This window comes from Dermacentor silvarum, chromosome 3, assembly GCF_013339745.2.
Source record: "Dermacentor silvarum isolate Dsil-2018 chromosome 3, BIME_Dsil_1.4, whole genome shotgun sequence".
Classification (NCBI taxonomy): Eukaryota; Metazoa; Arthropoda; class Arachnida; order Ixodida; family Ixodidae; genus Dermacentor; species Dermacentor silvarum.
This window is the reverse complement of record NC_051156.1, coordinates 226,463,878-226,491,640: the sequence shown is the minus strand read 5'-3', so window position 1 is coordinate 226,491,640 and position 27,763 is coordinate 226,463,878. Positions and strand designations below refer to the sequence as shown.

General features: G+C 46.0%; 1 protein-coding gene across 1 annotated transcript in view; it reads right to left on the bottom strand.

The window, feature by feature from the left end:
- Positions 1-27,763, bottom strand: part of LOC119445246 (echinoderm microtubule-associated protein-like CG42247) — a 74,720-nt gene that overhangs the window by 34,483 nt on the left and 12,474 nt on the right. Inside the window, exons 2-3 of the mRNA XM_049664942.1 lie at positions 17,720-17,776; positions 14,435-14,491 (exon numbers count right to left, since the gene is read on the bottom strand). Of these exons, the coding sequence (XP_049520899.1) occupies positions 14,435-14,491; positions 17,720-17,776 (114 nt within the window). The remainder of the gene's footprint in view (positions 1-14,434; positions 14,492-17,719; positions 17,777-27,763) is intronic.

Sequence of the window (27,763 nt, the reverse complement as noted above, 5' to 3'; positions counted from 1 at the left end):
AGAACTTCACTCTGCAGAAAATCTGCAACTGTTTGAAGCTGATAATAATCTTTTTCTGCAGAAATTCGTTACAATGGAAGAAACTTGGGTGCATCACTTTCGTCTTGAGTCAAAAGAAACCTCGAAACAGTGGAAACATCCCACCTCCCCCCGTCCCAAAAAGGCAAAGGTGGTTCCATCCGCTCGCAAGGTTATGGCATCAGTTTTCTGGGATTGCAAGGTTGTCATTCCCCTGAAATTCCTCCCGAAAGGTCAAACCATTAACGGGGAATACTATGCAGCTCAGATTCGTCGTCTGAGGTCGGAAATTAAGGAAAAACGGCGAGGGATGCTCCGGAAAGGGGTGCTGTTTCACCAGGACAATGCGTCAGTTCACACATCGGCTGTTGCGACGGCTGCAATTCACTCCTGTGGTTTCCAACTGCTTCAGCACCCACCATATTCCCCAGGCTTGGCTCCCTCGGACTACCATCTATTCCCACAGATGAAAAAGCACCTCGGTGGAAGTCGTTTTCCTTCTGAGGAAGCCGTCATGGACGCCGTAAAATACTTTTTGGAGGAGCAGGGCAAAATGTTCTACCAAAGTGGAATAATGAAACTACAAGAGTGATGGCATACATGTGTGGCCCTCAAGGGAGACTATGTCGAGAACTGACTGCAAAATTTTGACCCACGGTCACTACGTCCGGGTCAGGCCACGAACTTTTCAGGCGCTCCTCGTATCATACAACCCAGTCTCTGTCTCGTTAATTCCACCATCTCAAGAATCCGCCAAGTATACTCACTAATTACCCACCCGTCACGAGAAAGAATCGCATTACAGTCGCCAATCTTCTCCATAGGATGAATGCGCCGCCAATATTTTTCTTTCCACTTTACTCTATCTTCTTTCCTCGTGAATGAGTATTTTAGGAGCTTGAATATGGCACACGGCACATGCAGGTATAGTACATTGCAAACAGATTGACGGTGCTTTCAGAAGTAAGCTGGAGTAAGTAACACGAGAATACTCCCGTTAATATACTTGTAATTGCCTAGCTAGTGACCCGGTATTACAGCATACTGAAGACCCAGGTGTGGCCCAAGCACGAGTGAGCTAATATTCAGTACCGTTCTATACATGCAATAACAGACAAATGAGTTATAGAGCAATGAGTAAAGCTTTAAAAAATTCACCGACGATTACGATACTCCCTAGTGAGAAATTTGAGCACACCTCTATCGCATTTCCATTTGGCGATATATTGGCTGGTGTGGACAATCTGTCTCGTGCGGCACGTTCTCACGCTGTAGCCATACCCTCCTTCTCCCCTCTCCGCCTCGTGGTTCCGCTGCACTCTCCTCCTCCGGTTTCCTCCTCGCGCTCTCTTGGCTATGGCCGTATTTCACCCCCCCCCCCCCCCCCCCCCGGCCGCTGCGTTCCGCGCACGGTGTAAGAATTCTTACACCGTGGTTCCGCGTTCGCTCTTTCATCCTTCGCTGTGCTCGTTCGCTCGGTTACGAGGGGCGCCGACGCCGACGCTCGCCGCAGGAACGTGCGCCTAAGAGCTGGGCTCTAAATAGAAAGGTACACAATGCGAAAGCACATACAGCACAGCAAGAGTAAAACATTCCAGAAAATAAAAAGATTCACAAAAGAAACCAAAACAAGATATTCGCAGTGCATTAGTACTATGAAAAGTATAGCTAGTTCTGATGCGGGTCTTCGAAAGCGCCTCGCACAATTTCAAGTAATTAAGAGCAGAAATGATAGCGAAGTGTGCGCTGGCGGGCCTCGGCACGCGGGGACACATTGGAGACGAAGAGTTCAGAACGGCGCGCCGCTAGTTTTCCAAGTGACATCAGGAGTGAGGCGAACATTGACTGCTTACGCAGCATTTGATGGCGCTGCCTAAGCACGCAAGTACAGCCTCAGAGCTCTCCGGCGGCGCTTCAACAGAAAGTCGTATAAGACTACAACTAAGCTCTACCGTGAGCACAATTTGCCTAAAATATCATTATTAAAGCCCTGCTAATGCTATTGGACCCTGCTGTTATCGCAATACCAATTTAAAGCTGTCTTTCATGAATTTCGTGGCACTGCCAGAGTGCTCCAACATGACCAGTCGCATGCCATAAGAAACAGCCATCTAAAATCGATTTGTTTGTGCAGAGTATATGAAAATAAACCACCGGATGCTACTGCTTAATTCCCGGTTTTTGAAGATTACTGCTAACGACACTGTGTGAAAATTAGCTTTCATTTTTTGGGATGTTCTACGCGTCGATATAGCGCGGCTCCCACAGCCTTTCAGTGTAAGCGCGCGGGACCACCAAGCATCGCCCGTTCTTTACTGGTAGACAGTTATCGCTTGCGAAAACAAAAGCTCTGCCTGCCTCCTGTTTCGCTTTCGGAAGCAGATCGATTGTCAGAAAGAAGTACGCTCTTTTTACGAGACAGTCCCTCCCTCCCTCCCATATTTTCTCTAGGAACGAAGAGTTACAACGGCCCCCCTATAATCAGTGTTTTAGGTTAGGTTAGAACGGGCCGCAACGAACTGCGATTTCCTCACTCCGGTCATTAGTGACACTCGCTAGCGTTTAAGCCAGCGACTACAAGTGGCGCTGCACCAGTCAAAAGTAACGTCGCGCAGACAAACAACGAACACCATTTAAATTACAGTTCAACGTAGCATATACGCAGACATAAAATACTTCCAAACATATACGCAGACATACAACGTATTCCACGTTCAAGGTCACCACATATACGTCACAAATTATAATATCAAGAAATCATGACGCACAAAACTAGCCTTTGTGAGAGCCTCCGTGCATTAAAACACGCACAAGCGGCGGCGGGTTCGACAAACGAGTCCTCGGCAAGCATGCCGGCCAGCTCCCGTTAAAGCAATAACAATGAGCGAAAAGTATACTGCGCAGGCATGCCGACACAGAAACCAAGAATAAAGAAATATTTTTTTTAATGTTCTGTAAGCACAACGGGTCAATAAACGTTTCCGTTCCAATGGGGACGGACGTCCGCGAGGACAGCGGCAACGCCAAGTTGATGTACCAATCGCGTGCCGAAACTCGCCGCCCTCTCCATCACCGTCTCCTTTAGCTCGGATGTGTGGGCAGACGTGGCCGAAAGACGGCAAACATGAGCTCTATACAAGGAACTCATGCTCCTCCCTTTACCTGATGGTGGGAAACTTAAAACCGCATCCGAGCATTCGCGTGACGCTAGGTTGGAGATATAGCCAGAGGGAACCTAAACATCAAAGGCGGCAGCTAGAATGCGCTAGCGAAGACGGCAAGCTGAAGAAAAACGGCTTGCGCGGCCCCCGTCCGCATTTCAAACCTCTTATGGAACGTCAGCGAAAATTCACGTAGGTTCGCTTATTCCCTGTTTCATACTCTTGATGTTATTTTCACATTAAATCAAGAGGGATTCGCCAGAAAAGCAGGTGGTCACATCAGCTGTTTCCAAATCCCATGCACCAATGGAAGCATTTTAAATTGAAAAACCTCTGATTTGCATGGTGCCAGCACGGAAGCAACAAGGGTAACATTTTGATCGGTAAAACTTCTGCAATAGATGATGCGACCGTATGTGTGGCGATAGTCGCAAGTCACACCGAGATGGCACCATTTCAATGGAAGGAGCCAACCTCCGCCGTGACGTCAGCGCAGCTCGAGTGTTCCTAGTTGGAAAAAAAAATGAAACCACTACTACCCGCTACATCATCAGACGCCTTGCATGTGTAATAAAACATTGTTACTGAAATCATAGAAGTTTCTTTCACAAAACATCGTTTTAGCATTGAAGCACAAAAGTAACTGGAACGCCAATGCATTTCTCCGTAAAGTTCGGGTATTAATATCTCGAAAGTGCTGTCATCCTGAGAATTCGCTCCAAGTGGATCCGCCTTGCGAACTCCGCGGCTAGAATTTGTAAATTGCAATATAGGCCATAGTGTAATTAGTTTAAAACTTAATTAGTGAATTTTTGTTAATTAGTCGATTATGCATTTCAACTTTTTGTGCCTCTTCGAGTAGACCAGCTTATGAACTAGAATTGTGCTGTCTGCCACAGGCAATTTTTAAATATTTTTGGAAATCTTCGCTGAAACACCCGGTATATGAACCCAAAGATTAACTATAACGTATAAGAAGCGTAATCGTTTAAGGCATGGTCATTTGACGGTGTGTCATTACCTGGGCCGTAGGTGCAAGGCCACATACAGGTAAACGGTGCTTCGTTCTGTTGTTATTTTCTACGTCGCATCGTGTAGCTGTTTGCTCCACATCGAGTACAATGAAGTGCCGTCATTGCCAGTCATTACCAGCAGATCAACTTGCTGGACTTATGATCATTTTACAGCGAAGCTGTCTATGGCTAGGATCCTGGATTTTATGGCATCCCCGCGGAAACAAATCTCCCATAAAAAATGAAAGTGACAGAGCCAACAATAAAAGCAAACGCATATCGCTGCTCGCGTCGGAGCAAGGTTTAACGGCCACCTGTGTCTAAAACGATGTCTCTCTGTGAATGCATGGCGTAGTGCGTGGCGCCTGATAAGGCGACTAAGGGAAATTTTACAGCGAAGCTCTTAGCCGTCGTCTTCTTCCACAGCTGGGGCGCTATAACGTAAAATGATTCCAAACTGTTTTCATTCCGAAGTCCTGGCGTCAAATTTACGTAACCACCGACGCAAGCATCGGGCGGTGACCCACAGCGTTGTCTGAACAACGCAATCAAACACTCCCCTCGTTTATACGAGGTCACCTTTGTTCGCTTTCAAAACCAATAACATTGTCTACACTCAGCGGTTTTTCTTATCTAATTGGCTGACAAGAGGCGAGGAGCACGCTCTAGTGGAGAGGGTTTCGATGGGGCCGAGTCAGCGCAGTGAAAATAGATAACCGCATGAAGAGGGTGGTGCCGGCTTCTCCGACTGGACCGCTTCGCCTTACTTAGCTTGCGGTGGCTGGTCGAAAATCGCGGCGGCGTGCTACGGAAGGATAAGAATGCCGCTAAAACGGATCCTCAGCAAGGAAGAGTTGGCAGATCGATGTCGTATGCATGCCCAAAGGGCTCGATAACGTTTTACTGCCACGCAAAAAGGTTTATCATGCGCAAATAAATACATGCTCACCGGCAGGTGCGAGTAACGAGGGTCTGAGCGATCGGCGGGCAGCCATCTTCTATTCCTTTCGGAATGGGGCAGTCTGTAGCTATTCAGAAAATTTTTTATTTTTTTTATTTATTTTATTTAAGAAGAATACTGTCAGCCCACGAAGGGCCATTACAGGAGTGGAAGATACGAACACATACAATAATAAAGTATGACAACAAAAAAGCAAGTAAATGAAGAACTGCACACGTCTCAACAGGGATGTGAATCAGTTTAAATTCTATGCACTGTGCAAATTCCCCCCAAAAATACGAAAGAAGAAATATGAACAGATACACCTTTGACAAAGTTATGATATACATATTAGTTAGCGGCAAAAAGAATATCGTGTACACATTGTAAAAATTCTTCAACGCATGAGGCTGACATGACAGAGTCGGGGAGCGCATTCCATTCTGCAATACCTCTCGGGATAAAGCTGTACTTAAAACAGTCATTTCTGACTTGAGGGGGTGTGATGTACTGGCTATGACGATGTCTGGATGTTTCATTTGTCGAGATTTTGAAGTATTTGTGTTTGTCGACAAGTAAGTGACCATTTATGATAAGGTAAATATGTTTCAGTCGCTCATACCTGGTACGCAAATCTAGCGGAGGTAAGTCGGCAAGCTTACAAAGTTCAGTGGGGGATTGGCAATAGCGATACTTGTTAAATATGAACCTTGATGCTAACCTCTGGATTTTATCAAGTTTTTGTTGGTTGGATTTAGTGTAGGGATGCCATACAGTTTTAGCATACTCCATGATAGGACGTATTAAGGATTTATAGGCTAAGATTTTTACCTCAGGTGTCGACGCACTTATATTCCGCCTTAGACTCCAAAGCGCTTTGCTGGCCTTACTACATACAGCATCAATGTGTTGATTGCATCTGAGGTCGGAAGTGAACGTTATTCCTAGATACTTATGTTTATCGACTCTGCTAATGGTTATACTACTTATGTTGTAATGGAAATGCAAAATTTCTTTCTTTCTCGTTATGGACATAACAACACATTTAGCTGCGTTCAGTTCCATCTGCCAGTCGTCACACCATTTCTTAATTTTTTGCAGACTAGATTGTAAATTGGCCTGATCATTACTGTTTCGAATTTTATTATACATCACACAATCATCAGCAAAAAGTCTGACAGGGACACTAATATTATTAGGCAAGTCATTTATAAATATCAGAAATAAGACAGGACCTAACACACTTCCCTGGGGAACACCTGACACAACACGGGAAGGGCGTGATGTGCACCCCGCGAATTCAACGTATTGTTCTCTAGAAGAAAGGTAAGATGAAAACCACTGAGTGATGGCGGGGTTTTGAAATACGGAATTAATTTTTGTGATTAACTTCGGATGGGATACTTTGTCAAATGCTTTCGAAAAGTCGAGGAAGATTATGTCTGTTTGACCGCGGGAGTTTAGGGTTTCAGAGAGGTCATGTACAATTTCAATGAGTTGGGTGGTTGTTGAAAGCTTTTTTTCGGAAACCATGCTGTCCAGGAAAAAAATAAGTTGTACTTGTCCAAGTAAGAAACTAGTTGTTTATAAATGATGTGTTCGAGGAGCTTAGAACACGCGCTTGTAATTGAAATTGGTCTATAATTTGCCACTTCCGCAGTACTACCACCTTTGTGTATAGGTATGATTTTTGCGCATTTCCATGCTACCGGGAAGCAACCACCATCAACAGAGGACTGAAAAATTTTAGTTAGGTATTTAGAGTTCCATTCTGCATATCTACGCAAAAACTCGTTTGGAATGCCGTCAGGACCAGGGCTCTTCTTAATATCGATATTCAGCAAGAGATTTAGAACACTTGTTCATTGATTTCAATGTCTGCAATAGGGGGTCTAGCGGGTGTGTTGGCTACTAGAGGTATATGACCGTTATCTTTAGTAAAAACGGATGTAAAGTAATCATTAAAATTATTAGCTTGCATTGTAGCTGTACTGCTGGATTCTGGAGATAACGGTTTTGTGGATGGGTTGACATAACGCCAGAACTTCTGGGGCGCCTCTTTAAGAAACTTCGTAAGTGTCACATTATAAAACTTATCTTTACATTCTTTTATAAGGCATTTCAGGTCTTGGCTCATGCGTTGAATTGAGTTCTTCTTATCGGGGGTTGGATACCTCGAACAGTCCCCACGTTTCCGCCTTAATCGTCTCTTTAGATGTATCACTTCCCTTGTAATCCAAGGATTTTTCCTTTTAATTCTTTTATAGCACTTTGGTATGTAATTTTTAATACAATCCATGACCGTTTCAAAATAGTATTCCCATAAATCATCTGTACTAGTTTTCGACTCAAAGAGATCAACAAAATGGTGGAATGAACGCTCTAAAAAGTCTAACACACCAACATCATTAGCAGAGGAAAATTTCAAAAACGTTTTATGAAGAGCACATGGATATTGTTCAGCTCCTAAGCTTAGAAATAGTTGCACCATTTTATGGTCTGAAAGACCATCCTCAGTTTTACATATCTCTAGATATGGTATTAAAGAATTCGACAGAAAGATTAAATCAAGTATTGAAGATTTAGTCTCACAGATTCTTGTATAATCTGTCACTACCTGGGTTAGGCCTAAACAGAAAGCTAGCTCCAAAAGCTGGTCACAACTCGAAACCTCAGTCTGTCCCGGTGAAAGTGTCGGCCAATCAATTCCGGCCAGAATTTTCAGTTTTATTCAGCATATTGATGGAAATTTTTCGCGTACACATCACTTTGACGTGGTGAGTTTTCGTTATTTTGTGACGTCGCGTGACAGACAGGCGAAGTGGGCGTAGACAGAAAACATTGGACCAGTAGCAGAGGGCTAATGGTGAAAAGGCGTCAAATCAGGAATGATTATTTTTTGTGCGGTTTAATTATGCATAATCAGTGTGTACACGTTATATCAGATGGGGAGCTATCGCGGTTTTAGTGACGTCGCGTGACAGACAGGCGAAGTTGGGAGTGGCCCGTAAATGTTTTGACCAATCGTGGAGGCTGATTGCAGACAATAGAATCAAAACAGTTTGGAATCATTTTACGTTATAGCGCCCCTGGCTCCGTTGCCGCTCATCATTCCAGCGTACAATTTCACTTCTCTTCTATCGTCGTAATGGGAAGGCCGCGTTCACGGGGGTATGAGCCATTGCTTAAGGGGGTATGAGTCATTCATTGTCTTACGTGACGGACAGATTTAATAACTGAGGTGATTCGCGAATGTGTGTGCGTATGATCGTATGACCACCGATCAGGACAACAAATATGTTCGTACCTCTGTTCAAAATTCTGTGTCACCTCTGTGTCGTGTGCTAAACAGCTTCGCTGACCATCCACCTTCACAGAGTGGAATTAATGGCTCGTGAATTTTTTGTAACCGGATAATCAATAATGTTAAGCAGCCACGGTCGCGGAGCACGGGGAAGGCAATAATTCACAGAGAGCCTCAACGCTTCCTACGCAGGTTCATTGCGACGTGAAATCTGCGACGCACAAAGGCGAAAATCGTACGCATCTTCACTTGCTGTTCTATGCCATGCCTTGTGATCGACGCTTGCGTGCGCGGGAATATCTGTGGAGGGGCACATGTCTTGCGCACAATATTAGCTAAATCGCTGCTCGCTTTTCATACAGTGCACTGATAGCTTCTGACAGTGAAAGAAATAATTCAAGTTAAAAGCTCATCCTGCCGTTATTCTACTTGGCTCTCCCACGCTAGTCCTATGATGCATTCTGAATGCAGTGGGAAAATTTAATGTCTCGTCGTACGCCTTAACTGGATAAGCCTTAGTGCATTTGCGCTCACTCAAAAGCAGCAGTTTAGGGACAGTCATCGCGCACCCATCGCAAAATGCGTCCATAAGACACATTATATATCAGGTGGCACCACTTTGAATTCAGTGATGAGTGTTTCCGAGGTCGCAGTACTTCATATTTACGCATGGTCTATACATCTCAATAATAAAATAACTGTTGATCTTTATGGAGCAGCAATCGTAAGCAATCGAACAGCAATATCGTTCGTGAAGGGAAATACCAAAGTTTAACAAAACTGACATTTTGGGTGAGTTAGGTTTAGCTTCATATGGGGTAATCAGTGCAACACAGACACGCACAAGAGCTAAGGAAGTGACGGGACAAGTGCTGAACTCCCATCTAAGCAGTTTATCGAAATGAAAACGAATGTATAAACACAAACAAGTCACGTGAACTCTCTGAACTCGATAGAGCAAGCGAGAAACCATTCCCTAGCGCATGCACGTACAACGCTGAATTTGTTTTCATTTCAATAAACTTCCCAGTTGCGAGTCGAGCGCTAGTCCTTGACATCCTTAGTCCGTGGCTGTGTTGCGCTTTTTACCTAAGATGAAGGGAACGACTATTTGTGTTCTTAAGTTCTGTTGTCGTGGATACAAACTTGAAGCTTTCTCTTTGACGCTACATTGGACTTAGTTTGGCGTAAGACATCCACTGCATATAGGTGTTTTCAAGCTGCACTAGGTGTTCGTCACCGGACAAACTTCCTAGGTGAAAGAGTGTACGGTGTCTGTAAAGTATCTGAAAAGGTTTTACCATTTTTACCTAACACTGGTGCAGAAAATAAATATGTCCAATATGATTATTAATTCTCAAAAATACAGGTGCCCAACAGCATTAATAAAGCCGCGCCAATATTGTGCATGCCATATGTTGGTAGGTTTTAAAATATCCGAGGACACCTAAGCACTTACGAGTTGTGAATGCGAAAGCATTTTTGGCCAATTGAACGCCGTTGAGCGGTCCATCGAGTTATGAACTCCTCGCGAGCAAGCGAGCGCGTTGAGACGCTTGGCGCATTTTGATTTGGCCTTACCGAGGAGTAATTAGAGCGGAGGCGAGAGCTTTCGCGGGACAATTGAGGAACGCGCGGATAACACACGCTTCCGAGAGCGTGAGCGATGGTGACGTGGCGTCGCCGCGATGGCCTCACCCCTCACGTACGCAGCACCTGGCGCGCTGTCACCCCAGCAGGTGTTCGCTTTCGCTCGCTCTGCTGCGTCGAGGCGCGCTCGTGACGTGGCGTCGCAGCCAATGGGAATTTAGGTGCCGTTTCACTTGTCCAGACGACAGACGCCGGCTTTTTCGCTAAATGGGCTATTTGACGGTTTCGCATCAAAAATAGTAGTTGCCGCTAATAAGACGCCAATAAATTACAAGGAAATACAGGCCAGCCACGTGCAATCAAACCAAGTGTCATTCCAAGGTGTAAGCCAAACCAATTGACTTGCCTCGATTACCAGCAGCATGGGACTGGTGGAGGGAGAAAACAATGCAATAAATCCGTATTGTTTGATCCCGATTTTATGCTTGAAGTAAACCAACATATAATCTGATCCACCTAGTAAAAAAGTTTTGTATTAACGCGATAAGCAAGGACGCAATGATGGAATGTTCACCATCACTGGTGCCCCTACTTTTATGAACTCCTCCATTTAGGTTGGAAACGGCTGTGCGAACTATAGTCTGTCGGAAAGTAGCAAACCAGAATCTTTTCGGGTTAACCTCCCTGCCTTTCTCACCCTGTTTCTTTTTCTCTCTCTCTCTTTCTCTCTCCATTTAGGTTCAAACTCTTCTCCGTGCAGTGCAATATAGAAAGAAGCCGGAAAAAATAACACCATTTCGTTAAAAAAACCGATATAAACCTTAACCTTTACTTTAGCGTTAGCCAACAAGCTACTTAAGATCTACTTTTGTGCGGGCAGAGCAATGCCCAAATGAAATACCGAAGGCGCTGTGACGCAACTTGGAAGTGAACTCCAGGTCATCCCGGTAAAAACAAGGTGCACCACCTTTGTTCGCACGAACTGTAGAGCTGCTCACGTAACATGCGTGCATCCGCTTACTAGTGCAGTTTTCAGGCGTCTCCTCCCAGACTTCTGCATCGTCTGCGAAACCAAATGAAAGACTTCCTCACTGTTGAATCCAGGATAGGTGGAACGCTGGTTTCTTACTTTGATCATGGACATCACCATCCCCCTTGTCGTGGGAGAGATCTAAAGAAGACAATTTCACTATCGTGAAGAACATATAGTATAACACTATACGCAAGCCAGCTAACTACTAGGGATACGTAATACCTTAAGATCTTACCATCATCGGTTTCGCCGACTATGGCCTCCTCAGCAGCGCCGTCTGAACATGCGAACAACAACAAATAACGAGGTGAAACCAAAAGAGACGTCTGAAAAAAAATTACAGTCGTAAATGCGGCAGATTTTCGCGTAAATTTACATTTACACACTCATCTGCCGCATCTGTTTACCTATCAATGGGATCATCTAGACAAGTTTTATAGCCAGGTGAGCAGGGTATGAAAAACTATACTAATTTATTCTTACGGTGGCCAACTCGCCATTTTCTGTGTGCTGGTATTAATACATGTACTTATGCATCGGCGAGATTCACACCTTGTTGTAATAAATAGTGCGAAAGAGAAACATGTGCACAATAGCATACCGTCAGAATTGCCTAGTGTAAGAAATGAATTTTTTAGCGTAACAATTCAGAAAAGAAAGAAACGGCGAGACTCTCTGCCTGCTGTTTCCTCTGGCTTAATTTTTTTTTCTGAATCGTTGCGCTACAAAGGTAGTCTCTTACACAAAACACCAACTGGCGCAAGAATAACTTTGTTTTTCAGAATTGTCCTTTTGGCTCGGAAGTACAATGTAAGCAAGTTCACGCGCTTGCTGTAATTATTATATACCGTGCATCAGTGACACACAGCGCGCATTTTATATATTTACGATCATGTGAACATTAGTGTCTCCAAGCTGGAGAGGCTCTTTAATGAAAACTAGAGAGCTGTGCATGGGGACATGCCTAGCATTCTACTCCAGAGCAAAACGACGACAAATAAAATGCACAAGAACGGACAGGAAATGACAAACGGGAGCTGCTCCGCCTGTAGCCACCGCCAATGTCAGTCCTTACGTGAAGACATACAAGGTTCGGGAATCGATATCCATGTCGACATAGAACACCTGCGATAATCGCCGCGCTAGAAAAAAGGACTAAACCGCCTTTTTCAGATTTTGAACAAAACAGTGTTCCCAATTAAAATCAGTCGAAGAGGTGCAAAGCTAAAATAAAAGTCAACTTGTCTTTTTTTCCAGTGGTTTCTAATTTTTCTAATAATGATTTCTAATATTTTAGATCGTTTTCTATTTATTCGTCGACAATGTATTTGCATCCTCAAAATAATTCACTCTAAACAAACGGTCCTTCCTACAGTCATCTAGTTCAATACACGAGCTTCAAAAATATGCAAATTCAGCACGCTTCCCTCCATGAAACGACGCTCTTCGTAGCTCATACCTAAATTTTACATGTCCTTCAAACTTACACAGACATCCATGTCGCAATGAAAAAAAGAAGAGCTAGCAGGCAAGCAAGTGTATGCTTGCGCTTCCATATCATGCTAAATATGCACCGATAGGAATCCGAGGAATTTACCTTGAGAGCGAGAGGCACTCCACAGGGGGCAGTCATGTCTCCTCTACTCTTCAATATTGCCATGAAGGGCCTCTCGCAGCGACTCGCCATGGTGCGCGGGACTAACCATGCTCTCTACGCGGACGATATCACCGTGTGGTGCATGGGAGGGTCCGACGCCGGGGTAGAGCAGGCGCTTCAACAGGCACTCGACATAACGGAGAACTTCCTAGTCGGTTCGGGCCTGAGCCTGTCACCGGCTAAGTCCGAGTTATTACTGTACAGACCCACCCGACATGGGGTGAGGAACCTCACTCCTTAAGAGCAGATTCCCATATCTCTATACGCACGGGATGGACTGATAATCCCCAGGGTAGACTCCTTCAGGATACTCGGACTCCTACTGGAGTCCAATGGAGGCAACTCACAGACTATAGCCCGCATCACCTCGGAGAACATGCTTAGGCTCATACTCAGGGTCTCGAACCGCAGGGGAGGGCTGAGAAAGAGCAATCTCCTTCGGCTCTACCGTGCGTTTCTCATGAGTCACATTAATTACGTCGCTTCGGCGCTGCACTGGTCCAAAAGGGAAGAGGCAAAAATCGATGCACTAATGCGCACAAGTATAAAGCGAGTTCTAGGCTTGCCTATCACCACCAGCACCGAGGAGCTCATACAATTAGGCATGCATAACTCCCTCACGGAGGTGATCGAGGCCCAGCAGATGGCTCAGGTCGTGCGTCTATCGTCCTCGCGGGCTGGTAGGCGCATCACGGAATCCATAGGTTGCGGTCTTACGGAGACTAACGAGCGTAAAGTGACCCTACCGTCGTCAATCAGAGGTATGTTTACGGTAGCTCCACTTCCAAGAAATGTCCACCCACAATACAATGTAGGGAAATGTCCACCCGCAATACAATGTCCTCAGGACCTGAATAAAAGTTCTCTCTCTCTCTCTCTCTCTCTCTCTCTCTCTCTCTCTCTCTCTCTCTCTCTCTCGTCCGTCCGTCCGTCCGTCCGTCCGTCCGCCCGCCCGCCCGCCCGCCCGCCCGTCCGTCCGTCCGTCCGTCTGTCTGTAGGCTCACATCAAGAAATTTTCAGTCTTTCCACGTACAAAACGTAAAATGCGTGTTTCTAAAGCTGTCACTAATAAAAATGCTACGGCATTGAATCTTACAGGCAGCAAACATCCCCTCAGCTGCATATCACCAAAAAATGGCACTGCAAGGAAGTGTATTCACTTCATCGTGCCGTTAGTTGGTTGACATTTCTTTGTTCCCAAGAGTAAGGTCGTGCCCATATATAGCGGCGTGCACTTTCGTGCGTGCCCAAGTTGTCCCAAAGGAGCCATTCGTGTCACGTTCCTATCCGCTACTCTTCGCGTCAATCTGATTAGAAACGTCCCTGCCAACCTCTTCGCATTTCCCTTTCGAAAGAAGCGAGGGTGGCGGAACCAAGCGATTCGAAATACAAGATGGCGCTAACGCCAAATCAGCGCGCAATCTATACTGCAAAGCTGCACTACAAGCTGTTACTACTACAATTTTCTAAGATTGCAGACAATCCACAGCCTCACCGTCGTTACCGCCATTTTCTGCGTATTCGGACGAAACATTGTCTGAAAAACAGCCGATCGCATTTTGGATTAAAGACCCGCAGATCGGCTTCACACCAACATTACGTGCGGCGCAGCAGAGTTGGCAAACAAAGCGTGCAGCGCAGGCGCTCGTCGAAAGAAAGTGCGAGATGCCCTACTCTATGCCACTACGTGCAGCTACGCTTGCAATCGAACAACGCACCTTTCCCTTTACTTTCGTCCTCTGCCTGACCGTCCCCATCCTCCGATTGCAAATCACCTGCAGAAGCACACGTGGAGATAAGAAAGCAGCAGTATATGAGCGATGCCCTCCCGAAATTATTGAGCAGTGTTCCAAAGATCTTACGTTCGAATATTACAGCCACCTAAACACCGACATGCTTTTAAATTGCATGCCACGTCAATTTCTCTTTTCAGTAGCTTCTTCCAAAGCGAGAAATTAACCTAAACACAAAACTCAAACAAACTGCTTACACATATTTTCACACTAAATGGCATACCGACAAGGATTCTCGAAGGGCCGCCTGCTCGTCAGAAAGTAACTTGCGAAGTAGCACGCGATTATTGCCCTCCGAAATGCACAACATGCATTCTACGTCCTAATGTGCCCCGCAGTGGTGCTCTTGCACTAAGGTATACCACATGCAACAACAAATTCTTCTTGCCTCTTTCGCCTTCTCTGTTCTCCTCTGCCAATTCGGAGCTGCCTGCACAAGCATATACGTCGTGAGAAAGCAGCATAATTCCTCAAGGCGGCAAACACAGTGTAGGTTTCGATAAGAGGATAGTCGGGCCCACTTGCAACGAAATGCTGCGCGGCATAAAAATGGTTCGCTACAAGAGAAGTTCCTCATAATTGTACTAGCGAGAAATAATGCGCACAGCTGTTCATTCATTCATTCATTCATTCATTCATTCATTCATTCATTCATTCATTCATTCATTCATTCATTCATTATAACTGGCCCACGCAGGAGGAGATACATCATATACAAAGACTGCATGTGATTCAAACATAAAAATCATCAGTAGCAAACAGCATGTTAGGCCAGCAACATGACAGCGATATGAATGATAAAAGTGGCGTTCCTGTGCAGCTGCACTGCCATCAGCTTAACACCGAGTGGTAAAGAATTTATCTCTTTGATAGAGCGCACGAAAAAATACCTTTCTATATATGACTGTTTGGTCCTGCAAAGCTTGGAGTTAATGAGTGGCTGTAGCTTTGACGTGTTCGTCGATTCCTGAGAGGTTCGAGATATTCAGTAGTTCTTACTTTAATTTTACCTAATAACATATTAAATAGGTGATGACTAAGTTTACGTCGAACTTCAAGCGTCAGGTTGTTATTTGTTAGCATTAAATAAGATGGTGAGTCTTCTCTTTTGTACTTACCGAAGATGAATCTAACCCCCTTTCTATTAATGCTTTCAAGTATAATGATATCTTTTTTTTTTAGTGAAAGCATATTCCAGCTTGCCCCGTACACATCCGCTAAATACAAGAAGCTTAACACTTACTGGTGTTCATTATCTTTTTTTTTTAGGTACCATAATTTACGAAGGGCAGATGCACAAATATCAGATATGCGGATAGACCGGCTAAAGTTATTGGTAACGGTTACGTAGAGGTATTCGTATTTGTTTTTAGCCAAAGATGGATTAGTCCTGGTTAGATATAGCTAAATATCGCTTGGCAGGCTATGCTCTGCACAAGCAGTCTAGCGAATCACAAATGTGGTGTCGCGGCGCACCGTATTCTTCGGCGCGCCAACAACCTCGCAAAAGTTAGCCCTATTCAACGCCCAATTTATCAATTGTACAAGAAGGTTTATTGCATCAATCAAATAACCATTGGCCCGAGGTCTACGAGCTGTACCGGTAGACTAAGCCTGAGATGCTGGACAACGGACGTGTTCGCGCTAAAGGCCGCCAGAGCGCTATATAGTCGTGGGCGTGGACGCGCCATGCGAGACAGGCCGCGACGTATACAGCGCCGTGTGCGGGCTCCCAATGATGGGGGCCCCTTTCACAGCTCATCTCTCTCTCTCTCTCTCTCTCTCTCTCTCTCTCTCTCTCTCTCTCTCTCGGCCTCAGCGCTTCTTTCGCTGGCTTCGCGTGCGCGATGGATGCGTTGCTCTTCGTAAACTTCACTTCAAATTGAGGCTGTCTTTGGCCGCAAGGCGCAAGCGGCACTCTGTTCACATATATCGGCCCCGGAGCGTCTGGTGCGAAAATAATCGAAACTGCGGTTGAATGCCTCGCAGATCCCATCTCGTGCTGGTCTGTGCTTCGAATGTGCTCATCCGCCAGCTCTCAGGTGCGCGAGCTAGCGAGTGTCGCCCTGCGAGTCTCGGTTTGACGACAAATTGTAGCCCGTGTCCCGCTGCCCGTTCCGTTCGTTCGATGCAAATTGGCGCACCAGCCGGTCCGCTGCACGCGGTCGCCTTTCATAGGAATCTTGGGGAAATGCGTTTGGTGACCAAGAACTGTGTGGGGCGGCTATAAGTGGGCTCAACTGCATTCGCAAGTGACAGATATTGAAATGCTGTGTACCATTGAAAGGTGAAGAAGGTGACTATCTGGTCTGATCCTATCTGTAAACACAATGCTTGCCAAGGAAACTCAGAAACCACTTCCATTTTGTGCACTGCACTACATGTGACTGACGAATGAAATAGTGAGCAATGAAGGCCTAAAATTAACTAGCGGGCTTGTCTGCTTCTTAAAGTAGGCGAAATCGCCTGTGTACAGAAAACTATCAGCATTGGCTCGAACGTGTGTCGTCTTCCTCCGCAGCTGGCTCGTTGGCGCCCCTCGGGTTGCGCTCATGCTCTGCACACGCTCGTGCCACTGCTCCCGCGTTCGTCGTCGTCTTCCACAGCTGGATGCGTTGCCGCTCATCATTCCAGCGTATAATTTCACTTCTCTTCTGTCGTCGTAATGGGGAGGCCGCATTTACGGGGGTATGCCCCATTGCTTATTAAGGGGGTATGATCCATTCATTGTCTTACGAAACGTACAGATTTAATTTTGAAGCGATATAATTTCGCAAGCGGCAATGGCGGGCGAATGCTCCTAACCACGCAGACGAGCAAACTCGAGACATCGAACGCAAGCGACAACGGCGGACTGCGGGCATACCGTCAGTGACGTCGTTCTCTCCGTCGCAGCCGAACGTGTGTGTAACCTCATAATTGAGAAATACTTTAATGAACCCTCGGGATTAACCCAGTGATAAACACCGGGACCGCACGTTTCAGCTTCACTGGTTAACCATCTTCACGGAGTGGAAGGGCCGACGAATTTTTTTTATTCAGGACCTACGATATTTTAAAAATAACATGGTTTCCGCTAGGTGTTTTAGATAAATCTACCCCTCAACTGAAACCAGGTTGAAAAATAGCGTGCTGCATATACAGCCCAAACATCCCAAAGCCAATTACATGACCGTCACTTGTCTACTCATCTACCATATGACAACACACCTTCCTTGCTGCTTTCGTCTTCTATCTGTTCGTTCTCTTCTCCCGAACCAAAACTGCCTGCGGAAGAAAACATGACGTGAGAAGGCAGCAGGATGAAGGACGCCTGGCCTCGTATTCGAATTACAAAGCCGTTACGTGCGCGAAATGTAAAGTGCGATGCTGGAGGGCGAGATATATTATCAAGCACACATCCTGAGCATAGATAACCTCTGTGCATGGCGACCTTCCTGTAAACAATTATTGGGCAGAAGTAGCGATAAAAGAGAATTAATGCAGAGAGTTTGCTGCTGAAATAGTCAGTACATAGTCATTAAAACAAATAACAGTGTCCCGAGTGGTTTAAAATATGAAGAGAGACACATCGTTACCTGCCTCTCAGTTTCACGACAGCAATGTGTTTGTCTCCATTTCTTGTCTGTTTCGAACACGCATATTCTTTATCGCACTTGGAGTTCACTACTCTGTAATAACCCATTTCGCTGTTTGATCAATTTTATTTCATTCTAATACCTCACAGAATCTTAGAATAATCGTGGCCTGTTAAATTAATAGATAAGCTATCCGATGAAAAGCTTGAGATAACCTGGGTTTGACTGAAGTACGGCCCAATGGTTGCCAAAGCAACTCTGCTCGCTCTGGTCGTTTAATGACAAAAGTCACCAGAACTGGCACAGTAGCAGCAAACACTGTGGCAACAAGGCGCACAACCAGAAGGAGTGGAAAAGCACGCGCGTCCCGTACAATGGGGCGTAATACCTTTTCGCCTTCGTACGAAAGACAACGGAAAATATTAGGGGGCACTATCCGAGTTTGCTCAAGGTCACTGTACTTTTGTGGATGTTGCTTGTTGTGAATGGAGGAGAATGTAGTGATTTTAAAAAAGTTTTTTATCAAATAATTCTTATCAAAACTTTCTGGGGGAGTCTTGGAGCTCTTCGCAATTTTTTTTTTTCACTTTTTCTTTTACCACTGTACAAATTCGCGCAACTTTGCGCCAAGCTCGTGCGGCAGCAACGTCACGTTCAAATATAACGTTAGCATGAACTATGCGCAACAGAAACATTCCCAGATCGAAAAAGCACGGATGAAAAGAGTTATAAAGAAAGGATGCGGTGTGTGTGTGCGTGTGCGTGTGCGTGTGTGCGTAGGCGTGTGCGTGTGTGCGTGTTCTTCAATCGTTTTTTTTTTTTTTTTCTTTAACCTGACGTTAGGAGAGAGAGAGAAAGGCAAAGGAAAGACAGGGAGGTTAACCAGAGAATAACTCGTTTTGGCCGCCCTGTACCGGGAGAGGGGGGAAGGGATTCGATTAATCAGGGGAAAAGGAATAGAAAAATAAAAGAAAAAAGAACACACATTCACAAAACAGAACTATTTCTGTGAGCGCTGTCACAGTCTGCGAAGGCATTACATAGTGTTACACAGTGTCAACGTCCTTCTAATACATTCTACGTCACACAGTGCACTCTCACAACTTGTCACACCGTCCGGTGTATTTTAAATAATGCAGCAGTGCCTTCATAGCGGCTCGCGCTGATGTTCGTGTAAGCCAGTTTCCAATAGTGTTTTCTGTTTGTTAAGCGTGGCTGAGAGGGCTGCTCTTTGCGGGTTGAAACGAGGGCACTCGCAGAGAAGGTGCGAGATCGTGTGCGCGATCGTTTCGCTGCACCTGCGGAAGTCACAAAGTGGGCCAAGGAATGGCATTCCTATCAGAAATGAGAACGCATTTGAATATGCGACTCCAAGCCATAGACGGACTAGAAGGAGGGTGCAGGCTCTTCACGGAAGGTCAGACACTATACGGAGCTATAAATTAGGGTCCAGGGTATGAAGGCGTGCACTTGTCAAGTCGGATGAATTCCATTGAACAAATGTTAGGTAATGCGCAAGCGCGGAAAGCTTTTCACTGCGTCGGCTCTCGAAAGAGTAATGGCAATGCATTTGACGCCGTCATGGGCAGATCGGGCTGCTCCGTCCGCTAAACAATCGTTGAAAACTGCAGGGTTGTTTTGAGGCTCCAAATGGGAGGTCGTGCGACAACCTGGGGTTCTTTGTGCAGAATATTCCTCGCGTTATTGTGGCCGAGAGATCTCTATCTAAGGCAACAGTCGGCTTTACTTGATAGGTGCGTTACTTTGAGCAAATTAACACGATACAATTAGGCGTATAAGTGAGACACTTCGCTGCGGCATGACGCCCCGCAGCGTATACGTGGAGCAACGCTTCTCCCGCGCGGGGCGCCCTCGTCGTTTTCGGCCTGCAGTCTAGGCAGCCGTATTTTCTCGCGCTGCAGATCCACATTAGTTTCTTTGTTTACAAGGCTCAGAAACCCAACATGACACAAATGCCTTCTTTTAACCGGCTCACGAAAGACAAAGCAAGACGCATAGCGAGCCGCCCACAAGAAGCGAACAGAAGAGGGACTTTTTTTTTTAATTTACCACATCGCGCAAGCGCTAGCCTGGAACGAAAAAAAAAAAAAACCAGCCTTTCAGTCGAAGTCAGTCGATTTGCCGCGAACGGCGCACATAAACAAACACGCCCGTCCGGGCTCTGGTTGAAACAAATCGCCCGCGTTACCGCACAGGGGCCTCGGAGTCACGACTGCTTCCCAGTGTTCCCCTCATTTTCGACCTTATTCGCAGCGTTCGTTTCTGAATCTCGCCTCGACACAAGCAACTAGAGGCAAACGAGCGAAATAAAGCGCTCGACATTCGCCATTAATCTCTCTGAAAGACTTGGGAGGGAACAAACATTGGCTTACGACAACTTGCATGGATTCTCGATACGAGTCAAGTCGCTCCATTCGCCGTTTATCGAAATAGTGCGTGCTTTCCTTGGTTTCGTTTCTTTTTTTTTCTTTCTTTTTTCTTCGGCTATTTGTTTCCTTCGTGGTACGCTCATTGCGGACGCACCATGTCGAGCGCTTATCTCAGCGTTCGGAAAACAGACTCCTGGCGAAGATAAGCGCCTCCCATTGGCCGTTCAGGTGCACGCCCCTATAGCCGCGCCATTTTTCTATCGACTCGGCATCCCCGCTCCCTTGTTGCGGCGTCTGTGTAACGTGGACACGCATTATAGACCGGCTCGCCGTCGAAGAGGCTGATAACGGGCTGCCCGAGCGACAGATTGCCAGCACTTTTAAAGCCACTGACGTCAGACTCCGTTAGTGTGCTTCGATGCAGGTTCGCGGTTTCTCGCAACCACCTGCTCCTCTTTTATCACATTTATTTTGTCTGTGTGTGTGTTGGAAGAAATCTTATTGACAAGGTGAAGAACATAAATAAGTTTTTAAAATATATGCTGTCGCTGAGCGCGGTGCTCCATACTCAATGTATGCAGCTACCAGTTGAAAAGTCTTACGGACCGTGAACGCGTAAAATGAAAATCGAAGCTTTGGCGATGCCCACGCATACATGTTGGGATTGTAATGAAAACTGAGATTGCGTGTGCAAACAGCTGCACGCCAGGCCAGGAAGAAATCTGGCTTTTAGTATATGGGCGCCACGTTCCGGAAGCCGCTCACACGCAGGGTACCGTGAGCGCTACCTAGAAACTTAAATGGAGCACCGTGCAGTTCTTGTCAAGTGAGGCGTGTGGTCGGAGCCCACTCTGACGCACAAAGCACAAATGCTCAAGGCTAAAGAACTTTGGAGCGCTATATATACACTACACGGCTCACAGTTTGCCTCAGCCAAACGCCGAGTGAGCTGTGGGTGTTCACAAAACTTGCAAAATTCGAATGCAAACGAGTTCCCACATTCTTAACTCAAACTAAGTGTGTTACCAGCTACGGAGGACAGCACCAGACCGCAGCGCGCAAGGACACTCAACAAGGAAATAGATCGCTTCGCCACGCGCTCACAAGCAGGGGTCGTTGAGTACCGTGAGCGCTATCTGTAAACTTGAGTTGAACACCACGCTTCTTTTACAAAAACCTAATGCTCCTTTTAAAAACATTCTACTCTGTATACGTGATATTGTTAAAGCGTCCACGTGAGTTTCTTGAAGGTCTTGAGAAACCGTAGAAGACGAGGCTCTTAAGAGATAGAAAACAGATAGCGATATTTCTAATGACGCCAGCCGCAACTACAAGCAGTAATGGAAAAATTGTGTACTGCGCTTTACTGATGGACGGCGACAACAGTGCTATTAGCATGCGAGCGTGTAGTGCGCGAAAAGATTAACAAAAAGGGCAAAGAGAACAACGTACGCATGCGTATTGCATTACACCGACTTGACAGATTACAGAGGAAGCTACATTAAACATCAACGATAGTGCATGCAGTCTTAGAATAAACTGCTAGCGCACACGCGGCGGAAGAAGAGATCCAAGTCACGGTTTAGTGTTTCACGTGTCTCAGTACCACACGTGGAGATTTTCCAAGCGATCTCGATCTTTCGCAAGCACGTATTTCGCATCGCTCTGACCCCCGTCAAACATGGACAAAACAGAAAAACTGCGTGCCAGTAAACCCCGGCGTCAAGGCGGCGACTAGATCAATAGTTTCAAGGGAAAAAAAACGGCAAGTCGATTCTATCTTTGTGTCTTTTCACTTAGCGTCACTTCACAATAAGCACATCCACACACGCATACAGTATAGTCTGCTCTTTTGTGAAAGTGATTCTCGTCGTTATTACGGCAGTTGTATAGGCCCGAAAAAGTCAGCACAATTATTCTTTTAACGTCTACCGTCGCTAGTAGTGCCACGAATACTCTAAAGGCGGTGTTGTCTCTTGCAAGGCCAACGCAGTTTAATCAGAACTACAGAGAAAGTGCACGCACGAATTCAGTTCCATGTTTCGATTCCGCCTATACTTCCGATACGTGAGTGCAACGCAATTTGATCACGCACGCATGTTCTAAGATATCGTTACTTTCGATGTAACTGCGCCTTTAACAGATGAAAAATCAGGCATATTTCATCAACGATGACTATCTAAGTGTATCTAATAATGGAATAGTTTCGAAATTGTGCGCGTCTGAATTTATGCTGATCGTACAAGTAACGTTCTCCGGTCGCCCCTGAGAACACAGTGTTCCCCTCCTGCCTAATATTGTGTCGCGGATATGGTCCAGCGTTACATAAAATGATACCGTAGCATCGGTCTCTCAGCACAATTGCGTGGCACTGATGTCGTCTATACAGCAGAGCCTTTAATAATAACCTTGCACGCAGCAAAACAGCTGATCCCGAGAAACTCGCTATAATGAACACTAGCCGCCTTTCCGGCATTCTTTTGGACAAGAAATATATCCTCTCGGAACAACTGTAGGTTTGAAATCCATACTATGCGAGTTAGTTAACGCGCTTCAATGTACACGCAGATTATCTCACTTACATCATGCGTCACTGGCTGACTTTGCCATTTGCGCTGTCACAATGCCAGGATTGAAAAGCTCACGGCAGAGTCCTCACGTCACGTTCATGACTCAACTGTGCTTCACATAAGCATGGTTCATTTCATACATATTATTCAGTGAATCATTGTTGTTTAATAAATGATAAGCAAGTGGGAAAATAGGCCACCGAAGGGCCGGCTATCCCATTCATGAAATATAAACTGCAGTGACTAAAGGATATATGAAATAAAACACAAAAAAACGACTAAAAACAAAAAATAGTAAAAATAAATGGCAGAGGAATAAAATATTAATTCCCGCGTAGCCTGGTGTACAACGGGCTGTATTGGGGACATGAGAGCGTCCAGTCACAGCAAGCGTTACCAAAAACAACCTCGGTCTGTACAGTCGCGGCATAAGAAGCATAAAAAACTGAAGAATAAAGCACATTAAAAACTAGCGCAAGTGCACAAAGTCAGAAACTAAGCATATTCACAATTAATCTTTTTTCTATCCGGTGATGATTATGCCTGAGTACCTTGCGATGACCATTACACATCGAACGCGCAGCAAAATCAATGTAAGTAAAAAAACAGTGAAAGTAAGAGAGAAAATAACTTTTTTGCAGCTGCAGAATGATAAACTAGCTTAAAATGGCGAGACAGCGCGGTAAATATAAGCAGCAAGTGTGAGCGAAACATTAGTTTGACAGTCGTCCTGTCGTACGTGGTTGTTTCCTTGTCCATGTCCTTGTTCGCGCTTCCTCAATTTAAATTTAAGTTATATTAAAGTGAAATAGAAATATGCACAAGGCATCGTTCAAATGAAGTCCCAGGGCTTTAGCTGCACATGCTGGGGCTTGTCTCTTGCGCATGGGTTCATCACGAGAGCCAGGTCTACATTTTCCATGTCGTAATACAAGCAAAATGTGCTTGTGCACTTGTAAACGCTGTTTGCGAAAGCGACTACGTCACCGTTAGTTGGGTAAACTGTCTCACAGGAAAGCTAGCTTTACAACTATAACTAACTCCGACTTGAATAATCCAACTTTTTTATGCAACGTGATTCGTGTTAATGTTGACGCCGTCTGTTGACAAAACAAACCTATCGTTCAGATTTATTGCTGTATTGCAGTCGGTTTAAATAAATCCTCCAAGTGGCTCCGCTAATAGTAAAGCACCCGTTAAAGGCAACAGTCTTTTTGTTTTAAACTGGTTTGCCGTGGCAGCGTTATACAACAATTTTTTTTTTCTTTCCAGTTTTAACAGCAAGCTCTTCCGGCTTAGCGCCACGTCCACAGTGTACAAATGTTCGCGGCATGGTATAAAAAAATCGACTTCGTAGGCCAGCAAATTCTACCAATTAAAAATATTTACCGACATCCAAGTTCAGGAAAGGCTTAGCCGTGTATACGAGACGTTAAACGGTAAGACTAAGCGAGGCCAGCACGAGCAATGAAAGGCACGCAGAGCAGCGGCTCCTGCGGCACTAAACCCGATGCTATCATAACGGGTCATCTCAGCGTAGACGTAGACCCCTAAATGTGCACCATCGACGGACCTGCCTCACCTTCGATCTACGAGTGGACGTCTACAAAAAGGACCCAGTGAGACGAAGACGTCGCCGGTGATGCCTATCTGCAATCGTCTCGGAGGAAAGCACACTTAAAGGCGACACAAAATAAAAAAATAAGCATTAAAACAAACGTTGCGATGGGAAGTCGCGATAGCTCAAGAAAACGTTCGAACCGCTGTGCCATGTGGCTCGCCCGTGCGTGCCGAGCTGGAGCACGACAAGGTCGGTTCTCGTCGCCGGAGACAATTGGCATCGCGTGTCACGATACCGGCGGGGCTTCTTGCGCTGCTTAACTCGAGCCTCGGCTGCGCACACGGCGAAGAGAACTCGCGAGAGAGCCACGGGCGCAGGAGGCATTAGCCACCGGTGTCAATACTCGCGCGTGTGAGCGACCGCTGACACACACACACACACGGACCCCAGGCGCGCGCGCTCGCAGAGACGTAGCTCGTAGGAACAGTCACAGGTCACGCACCGTAGCGTGCTACGAGATGTTCCGAGCTGAGAAGATCACATACGGCAAGTCCGGCTTGCTTCCTGTCTAGTCAACAGTCCCTCGGAGTTGCTCTCTGCCCTTTCAAGATCCTGGGCTATGGCACACGCAGCGTTGACCGAATGCGCAACAAGGAAGACTTTGCTGTTATATGCCCACTACTTGCAGAGAGTGCGTAACGTTGTGCAACTTTCCTTCTGGCTGCGGATTTCATTTCTCTTTTTGTACGTTCTGGATAAATATTCACAGCAGAACTTGTTGGGTCTGTCGATGGCCAGAGAGAGCGGGACAAGACAAGCACGATGAAAACGGACATTACCTAACGACTAATATTGCTAGCGTATGTCTCACTAAAAGTATTCCTCCTTTATGTTTGGCCTGACGCGCTTTGAGTAAAACCATGCTGCGCGGAGAATAACGTTTGCGCCAGTTAGCAATATATATGAAATTCAGAGCACCGTTGACACTTCAAAACGGGAATAAAAGGTGGCATGATATTATGTCTGCACGGTTGCAAATATGCACATTTATTAGGCGATCACATAAAAAACAATCACTGGCGAAAGAAAGAGCCTGGAGCTAGTGAATCTGGACAGCAGGCACTTAATGACGTTCACAGACGACAAGCCATTAATAGGACGCTAGGATAGTGAAATCAAGCACTTCAATGTTGACGTCATTCACCGTCCATGTTAGAAACACCACGGGCCGGGTGCGTTTTCTCCACATCTGCCGTCTTATGACATGGGATATATGGCGAAGATACGAAGTCCGCTTCTACTCTTCGCCATATGTCGACAACGTCTGCGCTCCACTAAGTCTTCTTTCTTCTGATTCGTCTTAAATCATTCGTCCGTTTACTGCATTCTACAGGCTATGGGGCAATTTCTGCACGACACCGGACTCAAGGTTGTGATTCAAATATGCCTGGCTGTGTTCACCAGCATTCATCGCACACCTATAGTTGTCATCATCACCCGTCCTTTTTTTTTTTTTTCCTTCCCAGCGCAGAGTAGCAGCGCATAAGCTCAGTCGCGGCCTCTTTCTAGAAATGAAATTCTTCTTCATCCTCCTCACGCACTCTCTTCAACTTAACAGTGCGAAGAGTTGTCCCTAAAGCAGAAGCGGACCAACCCCCATTAAAATAATGACGCAATTACGGTGGCTAGATGGGTAGGTGTGCCGACCGGCGCTTCTGGAGCGTTGTTCACCGTTTCTCCGCGTCATGACACAAAATTGGCGCTGCGGTCAATAGAACGGTTCCGCAGCGCGCGTCGTCTGCTACAGGTGGCAGGCGGCGAGCAAAAAAAAAATAATAAAGCCCTTATTGCAATAGTTGTATGTCGTCTGTTCGTGTCAGTTTCAAAAGTTAAGAGCTCCGGGTCTCTCGTACTGTTCGCAAGTTCCTAAGCGATGTGATATGTTCCAGGTCGGAAAAATGACCAACTAGATTAGCGGCGGCATTGCTCCACCAAAGAAGACCACCAAGGAGACTTACTGCTTCGCTCCGAACTGCAAGTCGGGCTCTAAATTTGTGAGAAAGACAGCGGAAATGTTCCGCTGTATGTTCACCCCGGGCTGCTCAGTAGCTTGCTCAGTATCGGCGACGTTAATGAGCAAGCGGTACACCGAAAAGCGTACGTCGATGAGCTCCTCGACGTTAGAAATTTGCAAGCCACACATGAGGTGCTCAGCGCCTGCGACATCGAGCACCGCTGCGCTGCTACAGGGAAAAGAAAAGTGACTCTAGGCTGATGTTATATATAGCAGGCTATGCAGCAAGGAAGTTCCTGCAAAGAACCAAGTGCTCCGATTGCTCAGGGACATTACTGAATTCCACAGAATAAGTAGGGCAGTGCTGCTGTTCCCTTCTGCACATGAGTAGATCAGGGCTGTTGCTCCCTTCTGAAGCACTAAAGAAACTGGTAGCATCGCTCGAAGACGCCTTCACGCTGTGGTTCAGTTTCAGTGAGTTACGAAGGAACAGTATCGCCGACTTTGCATCCTTTCTACAGATGAATCCTCCGAATTTGATCGGCTGTGAGCGGCACAGGAAAGAGCTCACAAACGATGCTGTGAAGTTCTATTCAATTACACGCCTTTACTTTCTTGTCAAGGGCAAGAACATGACGCGCGAAAGCAACAGGGAGAAGAGGAAGCACCTGAAGCTGAGGCGTGTGCTGTGAATAATGTTATGATGTGATGGACCAACGTTGCGACCTTGCTGGCGCTAGGCTATTTGTGTTGGTGCGCCTGCTGACTCAAGTTACGAGAGCTTTTCTTGGGAAAACACGGGGAATGTGGGAGATGGAAATTCAAGACGATGAGCAAAACGAGAACAAGGTGAGAGCAGGAGCCAACGTTTCGACAAGTGGACTTGTCTTCTTCAAGGCGACATATGCTCTCCTCGACACAATAGGTAGGGCGGGTTCTTCTAAATGGGAGAGAAGGTAAGGTGAGTGGGTGAGGTAACGAGCGATAGTGTGTTAGCGGCGAGGGTGCAGAATTGAAAAGAAAGATAATGCGCTACTGATAGTCGGTGGAGGAATTTGATGCAGCGCCGTGTTATAGCCGGTTGACCTGTCATTGTAGGTTCCTTTTTTCGTGGAAAGGGCCTGGACGACGGGGAGGGGTG